The sequence below is a fragment of the Pseudophryne corroboree genome, chromosome 3 (genome assembly GCF_028390025.1).
Source record: "Pseudophryne corroboree isolate aPseCor3 chromosome 3, aPseCor3.hap2, whole genome shotgun sequence".
NCBI classification, from domain to species: Eukaryota; Metazoa; Chordata; class Amphibia; order Anura; family Myobatrachidae; genus Pseudophryne; species Pseudophryne corroboree.
Window position 1 is genome coordinate 20,573,203 of NC_086446.1, and position 19,895 is coordinate 20,593,097.

Consider the following 19,895-nt stretch of genomic DNA (forward strand, 5'->3'; position numbering starts at 1 on the left):
AATATACCCCTATATCCTGTATCCAAGGGTCCAGTCCAGACGACACCCAGATGTGGCTGAAATGACGGAGTAACGACGGGATAGACGGGCTCCGCAGGAGATAGGGCACTCCAAGAAAGCCCCGGACTCCGGGCATGCACTGGCCCCTCCCTCCATGCCCCTCCCCCAGTTAAGGAAACTGTGCCCAGAGAAGATGGACAGTACGAGGAAGGATTTTTGTAAATCTAAGGGTGAGATCCATACCAGCCACACCAATCACACCGTATAACTTGCGATAAACTACCCAGTTAACAGTATGAACAACAACATAGCCTTGGTTCAACCGATAAACTATAACATATCCCTTATGTAAGCAATAACTATATACAAGTCTTGCAGAAGAAGTCCGCACTTGGGACGGGCGCCCAGCATCCTCTACGGACTACGAGAAATATATTTACCGGTAAGTAAAATCTTATTTTATCTTACATCCTAGAGGATGCTAGGGACTCCAAAAGCACCATGGGGTCTATACCAAAGCACCAGACCGGGCGGAAGAGTGCAGACGACTCTGCAGCACCGATTGATCAAACATGAGGTGCTCAGTAGCCAGGGTATCAAATTTGTAGAACTTAGCAAAAGTGTTTGAACCCGACCACCAGGGCCGGTGCTAGGGTGTTCGGCGCCCCCCTGCAAACTATAAATTTGCGCCCTCCCATATTCCTATGGCGCGCGCCGGGAAAAGGGGTGTGGTCTCACAAGTAAGGGGCATGGCCACACAGTAGTACCCCCATTTAAAATTACGCCACAATGTAGCACAATCTTATTAATCTTATACGTAATGCCCCATCCGTAGTAGTTGCGTTCTTATACGTAATGCCCCACCCGTAGTAGTAGCGTCCTTATATGTAATGCACCCCAGTAGTAGTAGCATCCTTATACATAATGCCCTTCCAGTAGTAGTAGCATCCTTATACATAATGCCCCCTGTAGTAGTGTCCTTATACATAATGCACCCCCCAGTAGTAGTAGCATCCTTATACATAATGCACCCACAGTAGTAGTAGCGTCCTTATACGTAGTGCACCCCCAGTAGTAGACGCGTCCTTATACGTAATACCCCCCCGTAGTAGTAGCATCCTTATACGTAGTGCACCCCCAGTAGTAGACGCTTCCTTATACGTACTGCACCCCCAATAGTATTAGCGTACTTATACGTAATGCCATCTCAGTAGTAGTAGCGTTCTTATACGTAATGCGCCCCCAGTAGTAGCACCATCCTTATACATAATGCCCCCCGCAGTAGTAGCATCCTTATACGTAATGCCCTCCCCCCAGTAGTAGTAGCATTGTTATACGTAATGCCCTCCCGGTAATTGTAGCGTCCTTATACATAATGCCCCCAAGTAGTAGCATCGTCCTTATACGTAATGCCCCCCCCAGTAGTAGTAGTGTCCTTATACGTAGTGCATCCCCAGTAGTAGTATCGTCCTTATACGTAATGCCCTCCCAGTAATAGTAGCGTCCTTATACATAATGCCCCCAGGTAGTAGTAGCGTCCTTATACGTAATGCCCCCCCAGTAGTAGTAGCGTTCTTATACGTAGTGCACCCCAGTAGTAGTATTGTCCTTATACGTAATGCCCCCAGTCCCAGTAGTAGTAGCGTCCTTAGACGTAATGGCCCCCACAGTAGTAGCGTTGTTAAACGTAATGCCCCCCTGTAGTAATAGCGTCCTTATACGTAATGCACCCCCAGTAGTGGCGTCCATAGAGCGCGCGCACAGACATACCTCTCGCACAGACATACCTCTCTCACACACACACACACACACACATATACACACCCACCATACACACACACACTTCTCTCTCACCCTCCACTTACCTAATTCAGTCTCTCTCTGTACAGCAGCCAGGTCCGTGTAGCTCCACCCCTTATGGCTCATCTAGCCACGCCCCCTACCGTCCTGCGTAGCTCCGCCCCCTTCTGTCCCGTAGTCGGCGCTCTCACACAGATGAGATGAGGCGAGGGGAGGGAGGAGGCGTTTCATGCTGCAGGTGCCCGCTGCCAGTGTCTGTCATACAGTGACAGACACAGCAGTGGCAGCAGCAGGGAGGACAGGACGGCGCAGCAGGGAAGGAATGCAGAGCAGGGGAAGCGCCTATCCGTCCCAGCGCCTCCCTGCACTGCATCCCTTCGCTGAGCGGGTAACGCGCCGAGACACCTCGGGCAGCCGCCCAAGACGAGCCCACCTTCCTGGTAGAATGGGCTTTCACTGACTTCGGCAACGGCAAACCAGCTGTAGAATGAGCATGCAGAATCGTATTACAGGACCAGCGTGCAATAGTCTGCTTGGAAGCAGGAGCCCCAATCTTGTTGGGAGCCCACAGGACAAACAGAGCCTCTGATTTCCTAATTTTAGCCGTTCTGGTGACATACATTTTCAAGGCTCTAACTACATCGAGAGATTTCGACACAGCCAAGGCACCCGTAGCCACAGGCACCACAATGGGTTGGTTTATGTGAAATGAAGAAACCACCTTCAGCAGAAATTGTTGACGAGTCCTCAACTCCACTCTATCCTCATGGAAAATCAAATAGGGGCTCTTGTGAGACAAAGCCGCCAACTCTGACACCCGTCTTGCGGACGCCAAGGCCAAAAACATGACCACTTTCCAAGTGAGAAATTTCAACTCAACCTTTCACAAAGGTTCAAACCTGTGAGACATAAGAAATTGCAACACAACGTCAAGATCCCACGGTGCCACGGGTGGCACAAACGGAGAATAAATGTGCAGCACTCCCTTCACAAAAGTCTGAACCTTTCGAAGGGCAGCCAATTCTTTTGAAAGAAAATAGACAAAGCCGAAATCTGCAGTTTTATGGAACCCAATTTCAGGCCTGCATCCACGCGTGCCTGCAAAAAATGGAGGAAACGCACCAGCTGAAACTCCTCCGCTGTAGCTTTCTTGGCTTCACACCATGATACATACTTCCTCCAAATACGGTGATAATGCTTCGCCGTGACCTCCTTTCTAGCCTTAAGGAGAGTGGGGATGACTTCCCCGGGAATACCCTTTCGAGCTAGGATTTGGTGTTCAACCTCCACGTCGTCAAACGCAGCTGCGGTAAGTCTTGAAATACGCATGGCCCCTGCAGTAACAGATCTTCTCTGAGAGGAAGAGGCAAAGGATCTTCTATGAGCAATTCCTGAAGATCCGGATACCAGGCAATCCGTGGCCAATCTGGAACAATGAGTACTGCCTGAACCCTTGTTCATCTTATGATCCTCAACACTACCGACTGAAACACCCTCGGAGTTACCAGGGCGTCCATCGCACTGGCTTGAGGGTCCCTTGACCTGGAACAATACCTCGGAAGCTTCTTGTTGAGGCGAGACGCCATCATGTCTATTTGAGGAATTCCCCAACGACTTGTCACTTCTGCAAAGATCTCTTGATGAAGACCCCACTCTCCTGGATGGAGATCGTGTCTGCTGAGGAAGTCTGCTTCCCAGTTGTCTACGCACGGAAGGAAGACCGCTGACAGAGCACTCACGTGCTATTCCGCCCAGAGAAGAGCTTTCGTGGCCTCCGCCATCGCCACTTTGTTCCGCCCTGGCGGTTAACGTATGCCACCGCTGTTACATTGTCCGACTGAATCAGGACAGGGAGACCTTGAAGAAAGTGCTCCGCTTGCAGAAGGCCGTTGTAAATGGCTCTTAGTTCCAGAACGTTTATGTGGAGACAAGCTTCCTGGCTTGACCATTTTCCCTGGAAACTTCTTCCTTGTGTGACTGCTCCCCAGCCTCGGGGACTTGCATCCGTGGTCAGCAGGACCCAATCCTGAATCCCGAACCTGCGTCCCTCTAGGAGGTGAGAACTTTGAAGCCACCACAGGAGAGATATTCTGGTCCTGGAAGATAGACTTATTTTCCAGTGCTTGTGCAGGTGAGACCCGGACCACTGGTCCAACAGGTGTCCACTGAAACACCCGGGCATGAAACCTGCCAAACGGAATGGCTTCATAAGCTGCAACCATCTTCCCCAGCACCCGAGTGCATTGATGGATCGACACTCTTGCCGGTTTCAGAATCTCCTTGACCATGGTCTGGATTTCCAGAGATTTTTCCGCTGGGAGAAACACTCTCTGCAGTTCTGTGTCCAGGATCATGCCCAAGAAAGACAGCCGAGTTGTCGGAATCAACTGTGACTTTGGGATCTAGGCCCGAGTGAAACCAGACCTGACTGAAGACGCGCCCCCACCAGCACGGACTCCCGTAGGGGAGCCCCAGCGTCATACGGTGGACTTGGCAGAGGCCGGGGAGGACTTTTGCTCCTGGGAGCCTGACACAGCAGGTGACCTTTTTCCCCTTCCTATACCCTTTGAAGCAAGGAAGGACGAGCCTCTTCCTATTTTGTATTTATTAGGCCGAAAGGACTGCATCCGATAATGGGGTGCCTTTTTCTGTTGTGCTGGAACATAAGGAAGAAAAGATTACTTACCCGCTGTAGCAGTAGACACCAGGTCAGCGAGGCAGTCACCAAACAAGACACTACCTTTATATGGGAGGGCTTCCATAGCTTTCTTGGAGTCGGCAATGCATCTGCATTCCATTGATGAATCCACAGCGCTCTCCTGGCCGAGACTGCCATGGCATTGGCCCTTGATCCCAAGAGGCCAATATCCCTCGCCGCATCCTTTAGGTAAGCTGCAGCGTCCATGATATCACCAAGAGGCAAAAGAATGTTATCCCTATCCAGGGTATCCATGTCAGATGCCAAATTATCAGCCCACTTACCAATAGCACTACTCACCCATGCCAACGCCACGTCAGGTCTGAGGAGTGCACCCGTAGTGACATAAATGGCCTTTAATGTAATTTCCTGCTTACGATCCGCAGGGTCCTTGAGGGCAGCAGTGTCGGGAGACGGAAGCGCCACCTTCTTGGACAGCCTTGACAGAGCTTTGTCCACATTGGGAGAGGACTCCCATTTTTCCCTGTTGTCAGAGGGGAAAGGATATGCCAGAAAAATTCTCTTGGGAATCTGCCACCTTTTATCAGGCGATTCCCAAGCCTTTTCACAAAGAGCGTTCAGTTCATGAGAGGGGGGAAACGTCACCTCAGGCTTCTTTCCCTTATACAAACAAACCCTTGTATCTGGAACAGCAGATACTTCAGAAATATGTAAAACATCTTTAATAGCCACAATCATGTACTGAATACTCTTAACCACCTTTGGATGTAAACTGGCCTCACTATAGTCGACACTGGAGTCAGTCCGTGTCGGTATCCGTATCAGCTATCTGGGTAAATTAACGCTTTTGTGACCCTAAGGGGACCTGTACCTGGGACAAGGCGCCCTCCATGGATTTTCTCCACGTTTGTGTCTGAGAATCAGATTTATCCAGCCTTTTAGACAACAACGCCACATTTGCATTCAAAGTATTCAACATATTCACGCAATCAGCAGTCGGCGGTGCCGACAGAATCGCTCCCAAATCCTTCTCTGTGCCCCCAGTAACTTATTCCGTGGAGGAGCACTCAGCCTCAGACATGTCGACACACCATACCGACACACACACACTCACACTGGCTATAGGGGACAGACCCACAGGGAAGCCTGTTAGAGAAACACAAAGGGAGTTTACCAGCTCACACCCCAGCACCCATATAATAATGAGAAAGAATATATGATGTCTGCGCTGTTATAATAGCACCAATAACTGTGTGTCCCCCCCTCCCCGTTTTGCTCCCTGTACTTGATCAGGAGAGTGGAGGTCCGGGCCAGCGTCTCTGCAAGTCTGTGAAGAGAGAAAATGGCGCTTGTAAGGTGTAAGGGCTAAGCCACGCCCACTCCCGGCGCGCTGTAGTCCCGCTCAATTTTGAATATTTATACTGGCGGGGGCTTATATTTAGTGCCTAGGCACTTATAATAAAACTTTTTTAGCCAGTCTAACCTTCACTAACATGCTGCATACCTCACCAAATGTGTAATTCGCCATCTGGAGCCTCTGATCATTGGTGGGCAGTGTGGATGGTTAGAGGGGGTCCCGTGTGCCTGGATGGGTGCCTTCCCTCCGAGGAAAGGGGACGCTGAGCCAGGAGCTGGGTGCCGATGTCTGTGGTCCGTGCGAACGGAAATTTGGACACCGGAAGTGATGCGCGTTTCGCTCTGGGAGCTTGATCACCTGATCACCTCTGCTTGGGCTCTCTGGTGCTATTAAACCCTCTATTGCTGCCGCTTGGCAATCCCTGTGATCAGTGTCACGGAGGTAAACATATCTCAACCTGTGCTCCCCTGGTGCTGTTAGGCACTCTTTTGCTTCTGCTTGGCAATCCCTGTGATTTGTGTGACGGAAGGATATATATCTCAGCTTGGGCTCCCCTGGTGCTGTTAGACGCTCTATTGCTGCCGCTTGGTAATTCCTGCTCTGGTGCCCTCTGGAACAAATAGATACGGCACAACATAGCAAGCAGCGACACTCAGAGTCTTACAGAAAGAGCATGAATTTCAAAACATCGCTTAAAACACAGTGACATGATGTGAGGGAAAGAGAAGGAGTATAATAGGGGCTGATGGCTCCTGATTTATGAGATACAACAGAGAGTGTGAAGAGGAGACTGGTCAGATCTCTGGGCTGGTAACACACAGTGACATGATGTGATGAGGAGAGCAGGAGTATAATAGGGGCTGATGGCTCCTGATGTATGAAATACACTAAGGAGAGTGGGGAGGAGACTGGTCAGATCTCTGGGATGGAAACACACAGTGACATGATGTGAGGGAGAGAGCAGTAGAATAATAGGGCTTGATGGCTCCTGATGTATGAGATACACCAGAGAGTGTGAAGAGGAGACGGTTAAGATCTCTGGGCTGGTAATTGACAGTGACATGATGTGAGTGGGAGCAGGAGTATAATAGGGGCTTATGGCTCCAGATGTATGAGATACACCAGAGAGTGTGTGGAGGAGACTGGTCAGATCTCTGGGCTGGTAACACAGTGATATGATGTGAGGGGGAGAGCAGGAGTATAATAGGGGCTTATGGCTCCAGATGTATGAGATACACCAGAGAGTGTGTGGAGGAGACTGTTAAGATCTCTGGACTGGTAACACAGTGACATGATGTGAGGGGGAGAGTGGGAGTATAATAGGGGCTGATGGCTCCTGATGTATGATACACAACAGAGAGTGTGGGGAGAAGAGTGGTCACATCTGTGGGCTGGTAACACACAGTGACATGATGTGAGAGGGAACAGGAGTATAATAGGGCTTGATGGCTCCTGATGTATGAGATACACCAGAGAGTGTGAAGAGGAGACTGTTAAGATCTCTGGGCTGGTAATTGACAGTGACATGATGTGAGTGGGAGCAGGAGTATAATAGGGGCTTATGGCTCCTGATGTATGAGATACACCAGAGAGTGTGGGGAGGAGACTGGTCAGATTTCTGGGCAGGTAACACACAGTGACATGATGTGAGGGAGAGAGCAGTAGAATAAATAAGAATTTACTCACCGGTAATTCTATTTCTTGTAGTCCGTAGTGGATGCTGGTTACTCCGTAATGACCATGGGGAATAGATGGGCCCCGCAGAAGACTGGGCACTCTTAAAAGAAAGATTAGGTACTATATCTGGTGTGCACTGGCTCCCCCCTCTATGCCCCTCCTCCAGACATCAGTTAGGGAAACTGTGCCCGGAAGAGCTGACATTACTAGGAAAGGATTTGGAATCCAGGGTAAGACTCATACCAGCCACTCCAATCACACCGTACAACTTGTGATAAATATACCCAGTTAACAGTATGAACAACAAATGAGCCTCATTTAACAGATGGCTCATAACAATAACCCTTTAGTTAAGCAATAACTATATACATGTATTGCAGAGTCCGCACTTGGGACGGGCTCCCAGCATCCACTACGGACTATGAGAAATAGAATTACCGGTGAGTAAATTCTTATTTTCTCTGACGTCCTAGTGGATGCTGGGTACTCTGTAAGGGCCATGGGGATTATACCAAAGCTCCCAAACGGGCGGGAGAGTGCGGATGACTCTGCAGCACCAAATGAGCAAACTCAAGGTCCTCCTCAGCCAGGGTATCAAACCTGTAGAATTTTGCAAAAGTGTATGAACCCGACCAAGTAGCAGCTCGGCAAAGTTGTAAAGCCAAGACCACTCGGGCAGCCGCCCAAGAAGAGCCCACCTTCCTCGTGGAATGTGCAAGCTGAATCGTGCTACAGATCCAGCGAGCAATAGTCTGCTTTGAAGCAGGAGCACCAACTTGTTGGGTGCATGCAGGATAAATAGCGAGTCAGTTTTTCTGACTCTAGCCGTCCTGGAAACAGATTTTCAGGGCCCGGGCTACGTCCAGCAACTTGAAATCCTCCAAGTCCCGAGTAGCCGCAGGCACCACAATAGGTTGGTTCAAATGAAACGCTGATACCACCTTTGGGAGAAATTGGGGACAAGTCCTCAATTCTGCCCTGTCCATATGGAAGATCAGATATGGGCTTTTACATGACAAAGCCGCCAACTCTGACACACATCTAGCTGAGGCCAAGGCCAACAGCATGACTACATTCCACGTGAGATACTTCAACTCCACGGTCTTAAGTGGCTCAAACCAATGTGATTTCAGGAAATCCAACACAACGTTGAGATCCCAAGGTGCCACTGGAGGCACAAAAGGGGGCTGAATATGCAGTACTCCCTTAACAAATGTCTGAACTTCAGGCAGTGAAGCCAGTTCTTTTTGAAAGAAAATAGACAGGGCCAAAATCTGGACTTTAATGGATCCCAATTTTAGGCCCATAGTCACTCCTGACTGTAGGAAGTGCAGAAATCGACCCAGCTGAAATTCCTCAGTTGGGGCCTTCCTGGCCTCACACCAAGAAACATATTTTCGCCATGGCCCTCATTCCGAGTTGTTCGCTCGCAAGCTGCTTTTAGCAGCATTGCACACGCTAAGCCGCCGCCTACTGGGAGTGAATCTTAGCATCTTAAAATTGCGAACGAAAGATTCGCAATATTGCGAAAAGACATCTCTGTGCAGTTTCTGAGTAGCTCGAGACTTACTCTGCCAGTGCGATCAGTTCAGTGCTTGTCGTTCCTGGTTTGACGTCACAAACACACCCAGCGTTCACCCAGACACTTCTCCGTTTCTCCAGCCACTCCCGCGTTTTTCCTAGAAACGGTAGCGTTTTTTCCCCACACGCCCAGAAAACGGCCAGTTTCCGCCCAGAAACACCCACTTCCTGTCAATCACATTACGATCACCAGAACGAAGAAAAAACCGTGAGTAAAATACCTAACTGCATAGCAAATTTACTTGGCGCAGTCGCAGTGCGAACATTGCGCATGCGCAATAAGCGGAAAATCGCTGCGATGCAAAAAAGAATACCGAGCGAACAACTCGGAATGACCACCCATATGCGGTGATAATGTTTTGCTGTCACATCCTTTCTAGCTTTTATCAGCGTAGAGATGACTTCATCTGGAATGTCCTTTTCCGTTAGGATCCGGCGTTCAACCGCCATGCCGTCAAACGCAGCCGCGGTAAGTCTTGGAACAGACAGGGCCCCTGCTGTAGCAGGTCCTGTCGGAGCGGCAGAGGCCATGGGTCCTCTGAGATCATTTCTTGTAGTTCCGGGTACCAAGTTCATCTTGGCCAGTCCGGAACGACGAGTATAGTTCTTACTCCTCTCTTTCGTATTATCCTCAGTACCTTGGGTATGAGAGGAAGAGGAGGGAACACATAAACCGACTGGTACACCCACGGTGTCACTAGAGCGTCCACAGCTATTGCCTGAGGGTCCCTTGACCCGGCGCAATATCTTTTTAGCTTTTTGTTGAGGCGGGATGCCATCATGTCCACCTGTGGCCGTTCCCAACGATTTACAATCAGCTTGAAGACTTCTGGATGAAGTCCCCACTCTCCCGGGTGGAGGTCGTGCCTGCTGAGGAAGGATGCTTCCCAGTTGTCCACTCCCGGAATGAACACTGCTGACAGTGCTAGCACGTGATTCTCCACCTATCGAAGAATCCTTGTGGCTTCTACCATTGCCATCCTGCTTCTTGTGCCTCCCTGTCGGTTTACATGGGTGACCGCAGTGATGTTGTCTGACTGAATCAACATCGGTTGGTTTTGAAGCAGGGGTTCTCCCTGGAAGTTTCTTCCCTGAGTGACTGCCCCCCAACCTCGGAGGCTTGCATCTGTGGCCACCAGGACCCAGTCCTGTATGCCGAATCTGCGGCCCTCGAGAAGATGAGCACTCTGCAGCCACCACAGCAGAGACACCCTGGCCCTCGGGGACAGGGTGATCAACCGATGCATGTGAAGATGCGATCCGGACCACTTGTCTAACAGATCCCACTGAAAGATCCTTGCATGGAACCTGCCAAAGGGAATTGCTTCGTAAGAAGCTACCATCTTTCCCAGGACTCGCGTGCAGTGATGCACCGACACCTGTTTTGATTTCAGGAGGTCCCTGACCAGAGATGATAATTCCTAGGCCTTCTCTTCCGGGAGAAACACCTTCTTCTGTTCTGTGTCCAGAATCATGCCCAAGAACAGCAGACGACTTTGGGATATTCAGAATCCAGCCGCGCTGTTGTAGCACTTCCCGAGATAGTGCTACGCTGACTAACAACTGCTCCTTGGACCTCGCCTTTATAAGGAGATCGTCCAAGTATGGGATAATTATGACTCCCTTCTTTCGAAGGAGTATCATAATTTCGGCCATTACCTTGGTAAATACCCTCAGTGCCGTGGACAGACCAAACGGCAACGTCTGGAATTGGTAATGACAGTCCTGTACCACAAACCTGAGGTACTCCTGGTGAGGTGGGTAAATGGGGACATGAGGGTAAGCATCCTTGATGTCCAGCGACACCATAAAATCCCCCTCTTCCAGGCTTGCAATAACCGCCCTGAGCGATTCCATTTTGAACTTGAACTTCCTTACATAAGTGTTCAAGGATTTCAAATTTAGAATGGGTCTCACCGAACCGTCTGGTTTCGGTACCACAAACATTGTGGAATAGTAACCCCGTCCCTGTTGAAGGAGGGGGACTTTGATTATCACCTGCTGAAGGTACAGCTTGTGAATAGCCGCCAGTACTACCTCCCTTTCTCTGGGAGCAGCTGGCAAGGCTGATTTGAGGTAACGGCGAGGGGGAGTCGCCTCGAACTCCAGCTTGTATCCCTGAGATACCACTTGTAGAACCCAGAGATCCACCTGTGAGCGAACCCACTGGTCGCTGAAGTTCCGGAGACGCTCCCCCACCGCACCTGGCTCCACCTGTGGAGCCCCAGTGTCATGCGGTGGACTTAGTGGAAGCAGGGGAGGATTTTTGTTCCTGGGAACTGGCTGTCTGGTGCAGCTTTTTCCCTCTACCCCTGCCTCTGGGCAGAAAGGATGCGCCTCTGACCCGCTTGCCTTTCTGAGGCCGAAAGGACTGCACCTGATAATACGGTGCTTTCTTAGGCTGTGAGGGAACCTGAGGTTAAAAAAGTCGACTTCCCAGCTGTTGCTGTGGATACGATGTCCGAGAGACCGTCCCCAAACAATTCCTTACCCTTATAAGGCAAAACCTCCATGTGCCTTTTAGAATCAGCATCACCTGTCCACTGCCGAGTCCATAATACTCTCCTGGCAGAAATGGACATTGCATTAATTCTAGATGCCAGCCGGCAAATGTCCCTCTGTGCATCCCTCATATATAAGACGACGTCTTTTATATACTCTATGGTTAGCAAAATAGTATCCCTGTCGAGGGAATCAATGTTATCTGACAGGGTATCAGACCAAGCTGCTGCAGCACTACACATCCATGCTGAAGCAATTGCAGGTCTCAGTATAGTACCTTAGTGTGTATACACAGACTTCAGGATATTATTTATTTATTTATTATTTATTTATTAACAGTTTCTTATATAGCGCAGCAAATTCCGTTGCGCTTTTCAATTTGAAATAACAACAACAAACTGGGTGATAACAGTCATAGAGGTAGGAAGGCCCTGCTCGCAAGCTTACAATCTATAGGCATATGTACACAAGGAAAGGTGCTATCTATTGCATAGAATGAGAAGACATGTGAGGATATGTGTGGACTGTACAGAGTGGATGTAATTTGATAGGAAGGTTTATGAAAGTTATGTGGGCGGTTCAGGAATTTGATACGCTTGCCTAAAGAGGTGAGTTTTGAGGGAACGCTTGAAGGTTTGGAGACTAGAGGAGAGTCTTATTGTGTGTGGTAGGGCATTCCACAGAGTGGGTGCAGCCCGATGAAAGTCCTGCAGTCGTGAGTGGGAGCGAGTAATGAGTGTGGATGAGAGACGCAGGTCTTGTGAAGAGCGCAGAGGTCGGGTTGGGAGATATTTTGTGATAAGCGAAGTGATGTATGTTGGTGTAGTTTGGTTAATGGCCTTGTGTGTGAGTAAAAGTATTTTATATTGAATGCGGTAGAATACAGGTAACCAATGGAGGGACTGACAGAGTGGATCTGCAGACGATGAACGTCTAGCGAGGAAGATAAGCCTCGCCGCTGCATTCAGAATGGATTGTAGTGGTGAGAGTCTTGGAAGACCAGTTAGGAGACTATTGCAATAATCAATGCGGGAGATAATGAGAGCGTGGATTAGAGTTTTAGCAGTGTCTTGTGTAAGGTATGGTCGTATTTTGGATATGTTTTTTAGATGCATGTAACATGATCTTGAGACAGATTGAATGTTGGGAACAAAGGACAGATCAGGATAGCCTCCTGCTTTCTATCTGCAGGCTCTTTTAAAGCGGCCGTATCCTGAGACGGCAGTGCCACCTTCTTTAATAAGCGTGTGAGCGCTTTTTCCACCCTAGGGGATGTTTCCCAACGTAACCTGTCCGTTGGCGGGAAAGGGTACGCCATCAGTAACCTCTTCGAAATCACTAATTTCTTATCTGGGGAACACCACGCTTCTTCACACAATTCATTTAACTCATCAGATGGGGGAAAAGTCACTGGCTGCTTTTTCTCCCCAAACATAATACCCTTTTTAGTGGTAACCGGGTTAATGTCAGAAATGTTCAACACATTTTTCATTGCCGTAATCATGCATCGGATGGCCCTTGTGGACTGTACATTTGTCTCATCCTCGTCTACACTGGAGTCAGACTCTGTGTCGACATCTGTGTCTGCTATCTGAGGTAGCAGGTGTTTTTGAGCCCCTGATGGCCTCTGAGACGCCTGGGCAGGCACGGACTTAGATGCCGGCTGTCCCAAAGCTGTTACGTCATCGAACCTTTTATGCAAGGAGTTGACACTGTCGGTTAATACCTTCCACATATCCATCCACTCTGGTGTCGGCCCCGCAGGGGGCGACATCACACTTATAGGCTCCTGCTCCGCCTCCACGAAAGCCTCCTCATCAAACATGTCGACACAGCCGTACCGACACACCGCACACACACAGGGAATGCTCTGACTGAGGACAGGACCCCACAAAGTCCTTTGGGGAGACAGAGAGAGAGTATGCCAGCACACACCAGAGTGCTATATAACAGAGGGATTTACTCTAACACAGAGTGAATTTTCCCCAATAGCTGCTTATATCACCTTTTGCGCCTAAATTTATGTGCCCCCCCCCCCTCTCTTTTTTACCCTTCTTGTAGTGTATACTGCAGGGGAGAGCCTGGGGAGCGTCCTTCCAGCGGAGCTGTGAAGAGAAAATGGCGCCGGTGTGCTGAGGGAGATAGCCCCGCCCCCTCTGCGGCGGGCTTCTCCCGCTTTTTTAATGTTAATGGCAGGGGATTAGGCACATATACAGTTTATAACTGTATTATGTGCAATTTTTGCCAAAGGTATACTTATTGCAGCCCAGGGCGCCCCACCCCCAGCGCCCTGCACCCACCAGTGACCGGAGCGTGTGGTGTGCTGTGGGAGCAATGGCGCACAGCTGCAGTGCTGTGCGCTACCTTATTGAAGACCGGAGTCTTCAGCCGCCGTTTTTCTTCTGGTTCTTCCGTCTTCTGGCTCTGCAAGGGGGGCGGCGGCGCGGCTCCGGGAACGGACGATCGAGGTTGGGCCCTGTGTTCGATCCCTCTGGAGCTAATGGTGTCCAGTAGCCTTAGAAGCACAAGCTAGCTGCAAGCAGGTAGGTTTGCTTCTCTCCCCTCAGTCCCTCGTAGCAGTGAGTCTGTTGCCAGCAGATCTCACTGAAAATAAAAAACCTAACAATACTTTCTTTTCTAGTAAGCTCAGGAGAGCCCACTAGGTGCATCCAGCTCTGGCCGGGCACAGATTCTAACTGAGGTCTGGAGGAGGGGCATAGAGGGAGGAGCCAGTGCACACCAGATATTGTACCTAATCTTTCTTTTAAGAGTGCCCAGTCTCCTGCAGAGCCCGTCTATTCCCCATGGTCCTTACGGAGTACCCAGCATCCACTAGGACGTCAGAGAAATAGGGCTTGATGGCTCCTGATGTATGAGATACACCAGAGAGTGCGGGGAGGAGACTGGTCACATCTCTGGGCTGGTAACACACAGTGACATGATATGAGGGGGAGAGCAGTAGAATAATAGGGCTTGATGGCTCCTGATGTATGAGATACACCAGAGAGTGTGAAGAGGAGACTGTTAAGATCTCTGGGCTGGTAAATGACAGTGACATGATATGAGGGGGAGAGCAGGAGTATGAGGGGCTGATGGCTCTTGATATATGAGATACATCAGAGAGTGTGGGGAGGCGACTGGTCAGATCTCTGGGCTGGTAACATACAGTGACATGATGTGAGGGGGAGAGCAGGAGTATAATAGGGGCTGATGGATCCTGATGTATGAGATATACCAGAGAGTGTGGGGAGGAGACTGGTCAGATCTCTGGGCTGGTAACACACAGTGACATGATGTGAGGGGGAGAGCAGGAGTATAATAGGGGCTGATGGCTCCTGATGTATGAGACACACCAGAGAGTGTGGGGAGGAGACTGGCCAGATCTCTTGGCTGGTAACACACAGTGACATGATGTGAGTGGAAGCAGGAGTATAATAGGGGCTGATGGCTCCTGAAGTATGAGATACACCAGAGAGTGTGGGGAGGAGACTGGTCAGATCTCTGGCCTGGTTACACACAGTGACATGATATGAGGGGAGAGCACGAGTATAATAGGGGCTGATGGCTCTTGACATATGAGATACATCAGAGAGTGTGGGGAGGAGACTGGTCAGATCTCTGGGCTGGTAACATACAGTGACATGATGTTAGGTGGAGAGCAGGAGTATAATAGGGGCTGATGGCTCCTGACTCCCCCACTTTGCAGATACATTTCCCTCATTAGTTTGAAAGGAGGGTGAAGTATGAGAGATTTTTGTAATAACTGTGCAAGGAGAATATGTGACTATTTCCTGTAATAAGTGCTTATTACTCACCTGTGCTGATATCTGTAGGGATTTTGTCCTCCATACACTGCTGATCATCCCTCACATACATTTCTTCTTCTCCCTCTATATCTTCTGCCTTCATATCAGTCACATATGTCTCTTCTTCTCCCTCTATATCTTCTGCCTTCATATCAGTCACATACGTCTCTTCTTCTCCCTCTGTATCTTCTGCCCTCATATCAGTCACATACGTCTCTTCTTCTCCCTCTATATCTTCTGCCTTCATATCAGTCACATACGTCTCTTCTTCTCCCTCTATATCTTCTGCCTTCATATCAGTCACATACGTCTCTTCTTCTCCCTCTATATCTTCTGCCTTCATATCAGTCACATACGTCTCTTCTTCTCCCTCTATATCTTCTGCCATCATATCAGTCACATACATCTCTTCTTCTCCCTCTATATCTTCTGCCTTCATATCAGTCACATACGTCTCTTCTTCTCCCTCTATATCTTCTGCCTTCATATCAGTCACATATGTCTCTTCCTCTCCCTCTATACCTTTTGCCTTCATATCGGTCACACACGTCTCTTCTCCTTCCGGTTCTTCTGCCTTCATAGCAGTCACATACGCCTCTTCTTCTCCCTCTATATCTACTGCCGTCATATTTGTAAGAGATTCACCCTAAATAACACATATATAAAAGGAGATTTATGACAAGACTTACCATGGTTAAATCTCTTTCTGCAAGGTACACTGTGTTCCACAGGGAATACATCGGGGTGTAGAGATGGATCTTGAGCCAGAGGCACCAACAGGCTAAAGCTTTAGACTGTCCCAGAATGCATTCCAGGGGCCTCCTATATAACCCCGCCTCCAGACACTGAGTGCTCAGCTTTGTTAACCAGTCCAATGCAGGAATACAGAAGGATAGATAATTCTCAGTGCGCTCAGAGAAAGGCAGCTAGTTAGTGTACTAATCACACAGAGGTAACTCTCATGTGTACCTCCACCCAGAGAATCTCAAGCAAACTGCAAAATGATGTGATAATACATACAAGCGCACAGTGAAGGGACTTAATGATGGTTCAGAGTCCTTCCACAGGACAGATTCTGCTGGATGCCTTGAAAAAGACCCGTGAAGGGTAGAAACGCGTTGGTATTTTATCCAAAGGAGACCGAGTGTGACAGTCTGCAGGACAGCCAAATGAGGAAGTGACACCCGCAGTTGCCGTGGAACAAAAAACCTCATGCCTGAATTAACTTGCTGCTGGTAATTACGCACTTTGGACACTCTCTGCACTTTTGATTCCATGCACTTTATGTTTTACTATTGTTATGTTTCATGTGATTGTATATTAAATGTTTTAATGGTACATCACTATATGCACTTTTTTTTTTTGTTACATTAACATTGAAAATTGACTGTGGAAGGACTCTGAACCATCATTAAGTCCCTTCACTGGGCGCTTGTATGTATTATCACATCATTTTGCAGTCCAATGCAGGAGCAGGTAAAAGAGAAAGTAGATGTTAGTCACACAGAACCACGTTCTCACGACAGGAGAAGGGACTAGCGGCTAATGCCATACAATCCCAAAGAAGCTAAGTACGTCAGGGTGGGCGCCCTGTGGAACCCAGTGTACCTCGCAGAAAGAGATTTAACTATGGTAAGTCTACCATAAATCTTTTCTGTAGCGGGGTAAAGTGTGTACCACAGGGAATACATAGCGGATGTACTAAAGCAGTTCCTCAAGGTAGAGGACGCGGCTTAGCGGATATGAGAACCCGGCGTCCAAAGGAAGCAATCCTGGGAGGCGAAAGTATCAAAGGCATATAACCTAATAAATGTGTTCACTGAGGACCACATAGCTGCCTTGAAAAACGCGCCAAGGTGGGCCGACCATGAAGGTCCAACAGACCGACTAGCATGGGCTTTAATAGCAGCAGGAGCTGGGAGTTCAGACTGCGCATAGGCTTGTGCAATCACCATTCTAATCATCTGACTAAGGTTTGCTTATTGAAAGGCCAACAAAACAACCAAACAGTACAAAAAAGGCATCTGACCTCCTAATAGAGGAAGTCCTCTCCACATATATATGGAGAGCCCTTAACACATCCTAAGAACGCTCTTTGGAGGACAATTTAGAAGAGATGAAGGTCGGATACACAATCTTTTGGTTACGGTGAAATGGTGACATCACCTTAGGCAAATAACTGAGGCGAGTTCGAAGAACTGCTCGGTCACGATGAAATATCAAAAAGGGTGGACGACAGGACAAAGCGCCTAAGTCTGATACCCTTCTAGCAGAGGCAATAGCCAATAAGAACCTTAGCTGTAAGCCATTTAAGGTCCACTCACTCAAGAGGTTCAAATGGAGACTGTTGTAGGGCATTCAAGACAATAGACAAATCCTATGGAGCCACAGGAGGGACATAGGGAGGCTGAATCCGTAATATGCCCTTAGTGAATGTATGAACGTCAGGTAGAGACGCAATTTTTCTCTGAAACCACACCGACAAGGCAGCTATGTGAACCTAGAGGGAGGCCAGACAAAGTCAGAAATCCAGGCCTTGTTGCAACAAAAAGACAGAAGTCTGGAAGTACTAAATTTGTAAGCATCGTAATTCTTAGCAGCACACCAGGTGAAGTAAGAATTCCAGACCCTATAATAAATCCGTGCAGAGGCCGGTTTGCAGGCCTTTAGCATAGTTTGGATAACCACCTTGGAGAATCCTTTGGCCCTCAGGAATGAAGCTTCAAGAGCCACGCCATCAAAGCCAGTCTGGCCAGGTCCGGGGTAGACACAAGGGCCCTGAATGAGGAGGTCTGGTCGCTGAGGAAGTAGAAGAGGACGCTCTATCGATAGACCCTGCAGGTCTGAGAACTAATGCGCTGGAGCGACTAGAAGTAGAATTTTTCTTGTTTGAACTTCCGTATTACCCTGGGCAGGAGTGACACCAGAGGGAACACGTAGGGCAGCGAAAGTTCTATGGAATTGCCTGTGCATCCACAAACAGTGCTTGAGGATCCCTGGTTCTTGATTCAAAGACCGGAACTTTGTGATTGTGTCGAGACGCCATCAGGTCTACACCTGTCCACTAGGAGTTAAAAGACTTTGGATGAAGACTCCACTCTCCGGCGTGTATGTCTTGACGACTGGGGAAATACGCTTCCCAGTGGAGGACCCCGGAATGAACACTGTCGATATATCACTGGCAGATGGTGTTCTGCCTAACTAAGGATTTTTTACACTTCCATCATTGCCATGCGACTTCAAGTGCCGCCTTGATGGTTTATGTACGCCACCATGATGGCATTGTCTGACCATACTTAAACAGGCCTTTTCTGTATCAGAGGCAGGGCGAGAGACAAAGCAATGAACACTGCCCTCAATTCCAGAATGTTTATCAGGAGGAGTGATTCCTCCTTGCTCCACCGAACTTGGAAAGAGTGTTGCTCCAACACGGTGCCCCAAACCCGCAGACTGGCGTCCATAGTCAGTAGGACCCAGTTCGGGATCCAGAAGAGACGGCCCTTGCTCAACTGCTGGTCTTGTCGCCACCAGGTCAGTGACAGATTAACCTTCAGAGTCAAGGAGATCATTTGGGACCTGATCCGATGAGGTAGGCCATCCCTCTTGGAAAGAATCAACCTCTGTAGGGCGCGGGAGTGAAACGGAGCATACTCTACCATGTCGAAAGCCCACACCATGAGGCCTAGTACTTGCATCGCCGATGTATTGACACTCTTGGTCGAGAGAGGAAGTATCTGATCCTGTCCTGAAGTTTCAGGACCTTCCTTGGAGACAGAAACAGCCATTGACTGTGTGTGTCCAGCAGTGCCCCCAGTGCACCATGCTCTGAGCAGGGACCAGTGAGGACTTCTTCCAGTTGACGAGCCACCCGTGGGCTTGTAGGCTTCTTTACTGTCAATTGTAGATGACCGAGGAGGACATTTTGGGAGTTCGCCAGAATAAGAAAGTCGTCCTGATACGGCAGGATCCGGACACCCTGAAGATGGAGATAGGTTGTCATCATGGCCATAACCTTGGTAAAGTACAGAGGAGCTGTGGCCAGTCCAAATGGCAGAGCCTGGAGTTGATAGTGAGGGTTGCTAATAGCAAACCGCAGATATTGCTGATGCGATATGTATGTAATAGGTATGTGCAGATAAGCATCTTGTATATCCAGGGATACCATATAATCTCAGGGTTCCATGGACAGTACAATTGAGTGCAGCATTTCCATACGGAACTTGGACACTCTCACAAACTTCTTCAGTGATTTGAGTTGGAGTATAGGCCAGAAAGACAAATTGGGTTTCGGAACTAGAAACAGGGTCGAGTAGTATCCTCCTCCTCCTCCTCTCTGGGACAGAGGTACTGACACTACCACTCCTGTATCCAGGAGGGAATGCACAACCAGCTGTAGAGCTTGCGCCTTCAACGGATCCAAAGGAATAACCATTGTGAAGAATTGGTGATGGTGATGTCTCTTGAAAGACACTGCGTACCCGTGAGAGACAACTTCTCGCACCCATGCATCTGA

At 48.9% G+C, this 19,895-nt stretch overlaps 2 protein-coding genes across 2 annotated transcripts in view; both read right to left on the reverse strand.

The window, feature by feature from the left end:
* Positions 1–19,895, reverse strand: part of LOC135054551 (zinc finger protein 850-like) — a 211,955-nt gene that overhangs the window by 10,793 nt on the left and 181,267 nt on the right. The window lies entirely within an intron of this gene.
* LOC135055778 (uncharacterized) overlaps positions 1–19,895 on the reverse strand; it is a 34,721-nt gene that overhangs the window by 8,978 nt on the left and 5,848 nt on the right. The window contains exon 2 of the mRNA XM_063960217.1: positions 15,392–16,028. Coding sequence (XP_063816287.1) covers positions 15,392–16,028 — 637 coding nt within the window. The remainder of the gene's footprint in view (positions 1–15,391; positions 16,029–19,895) is intronic.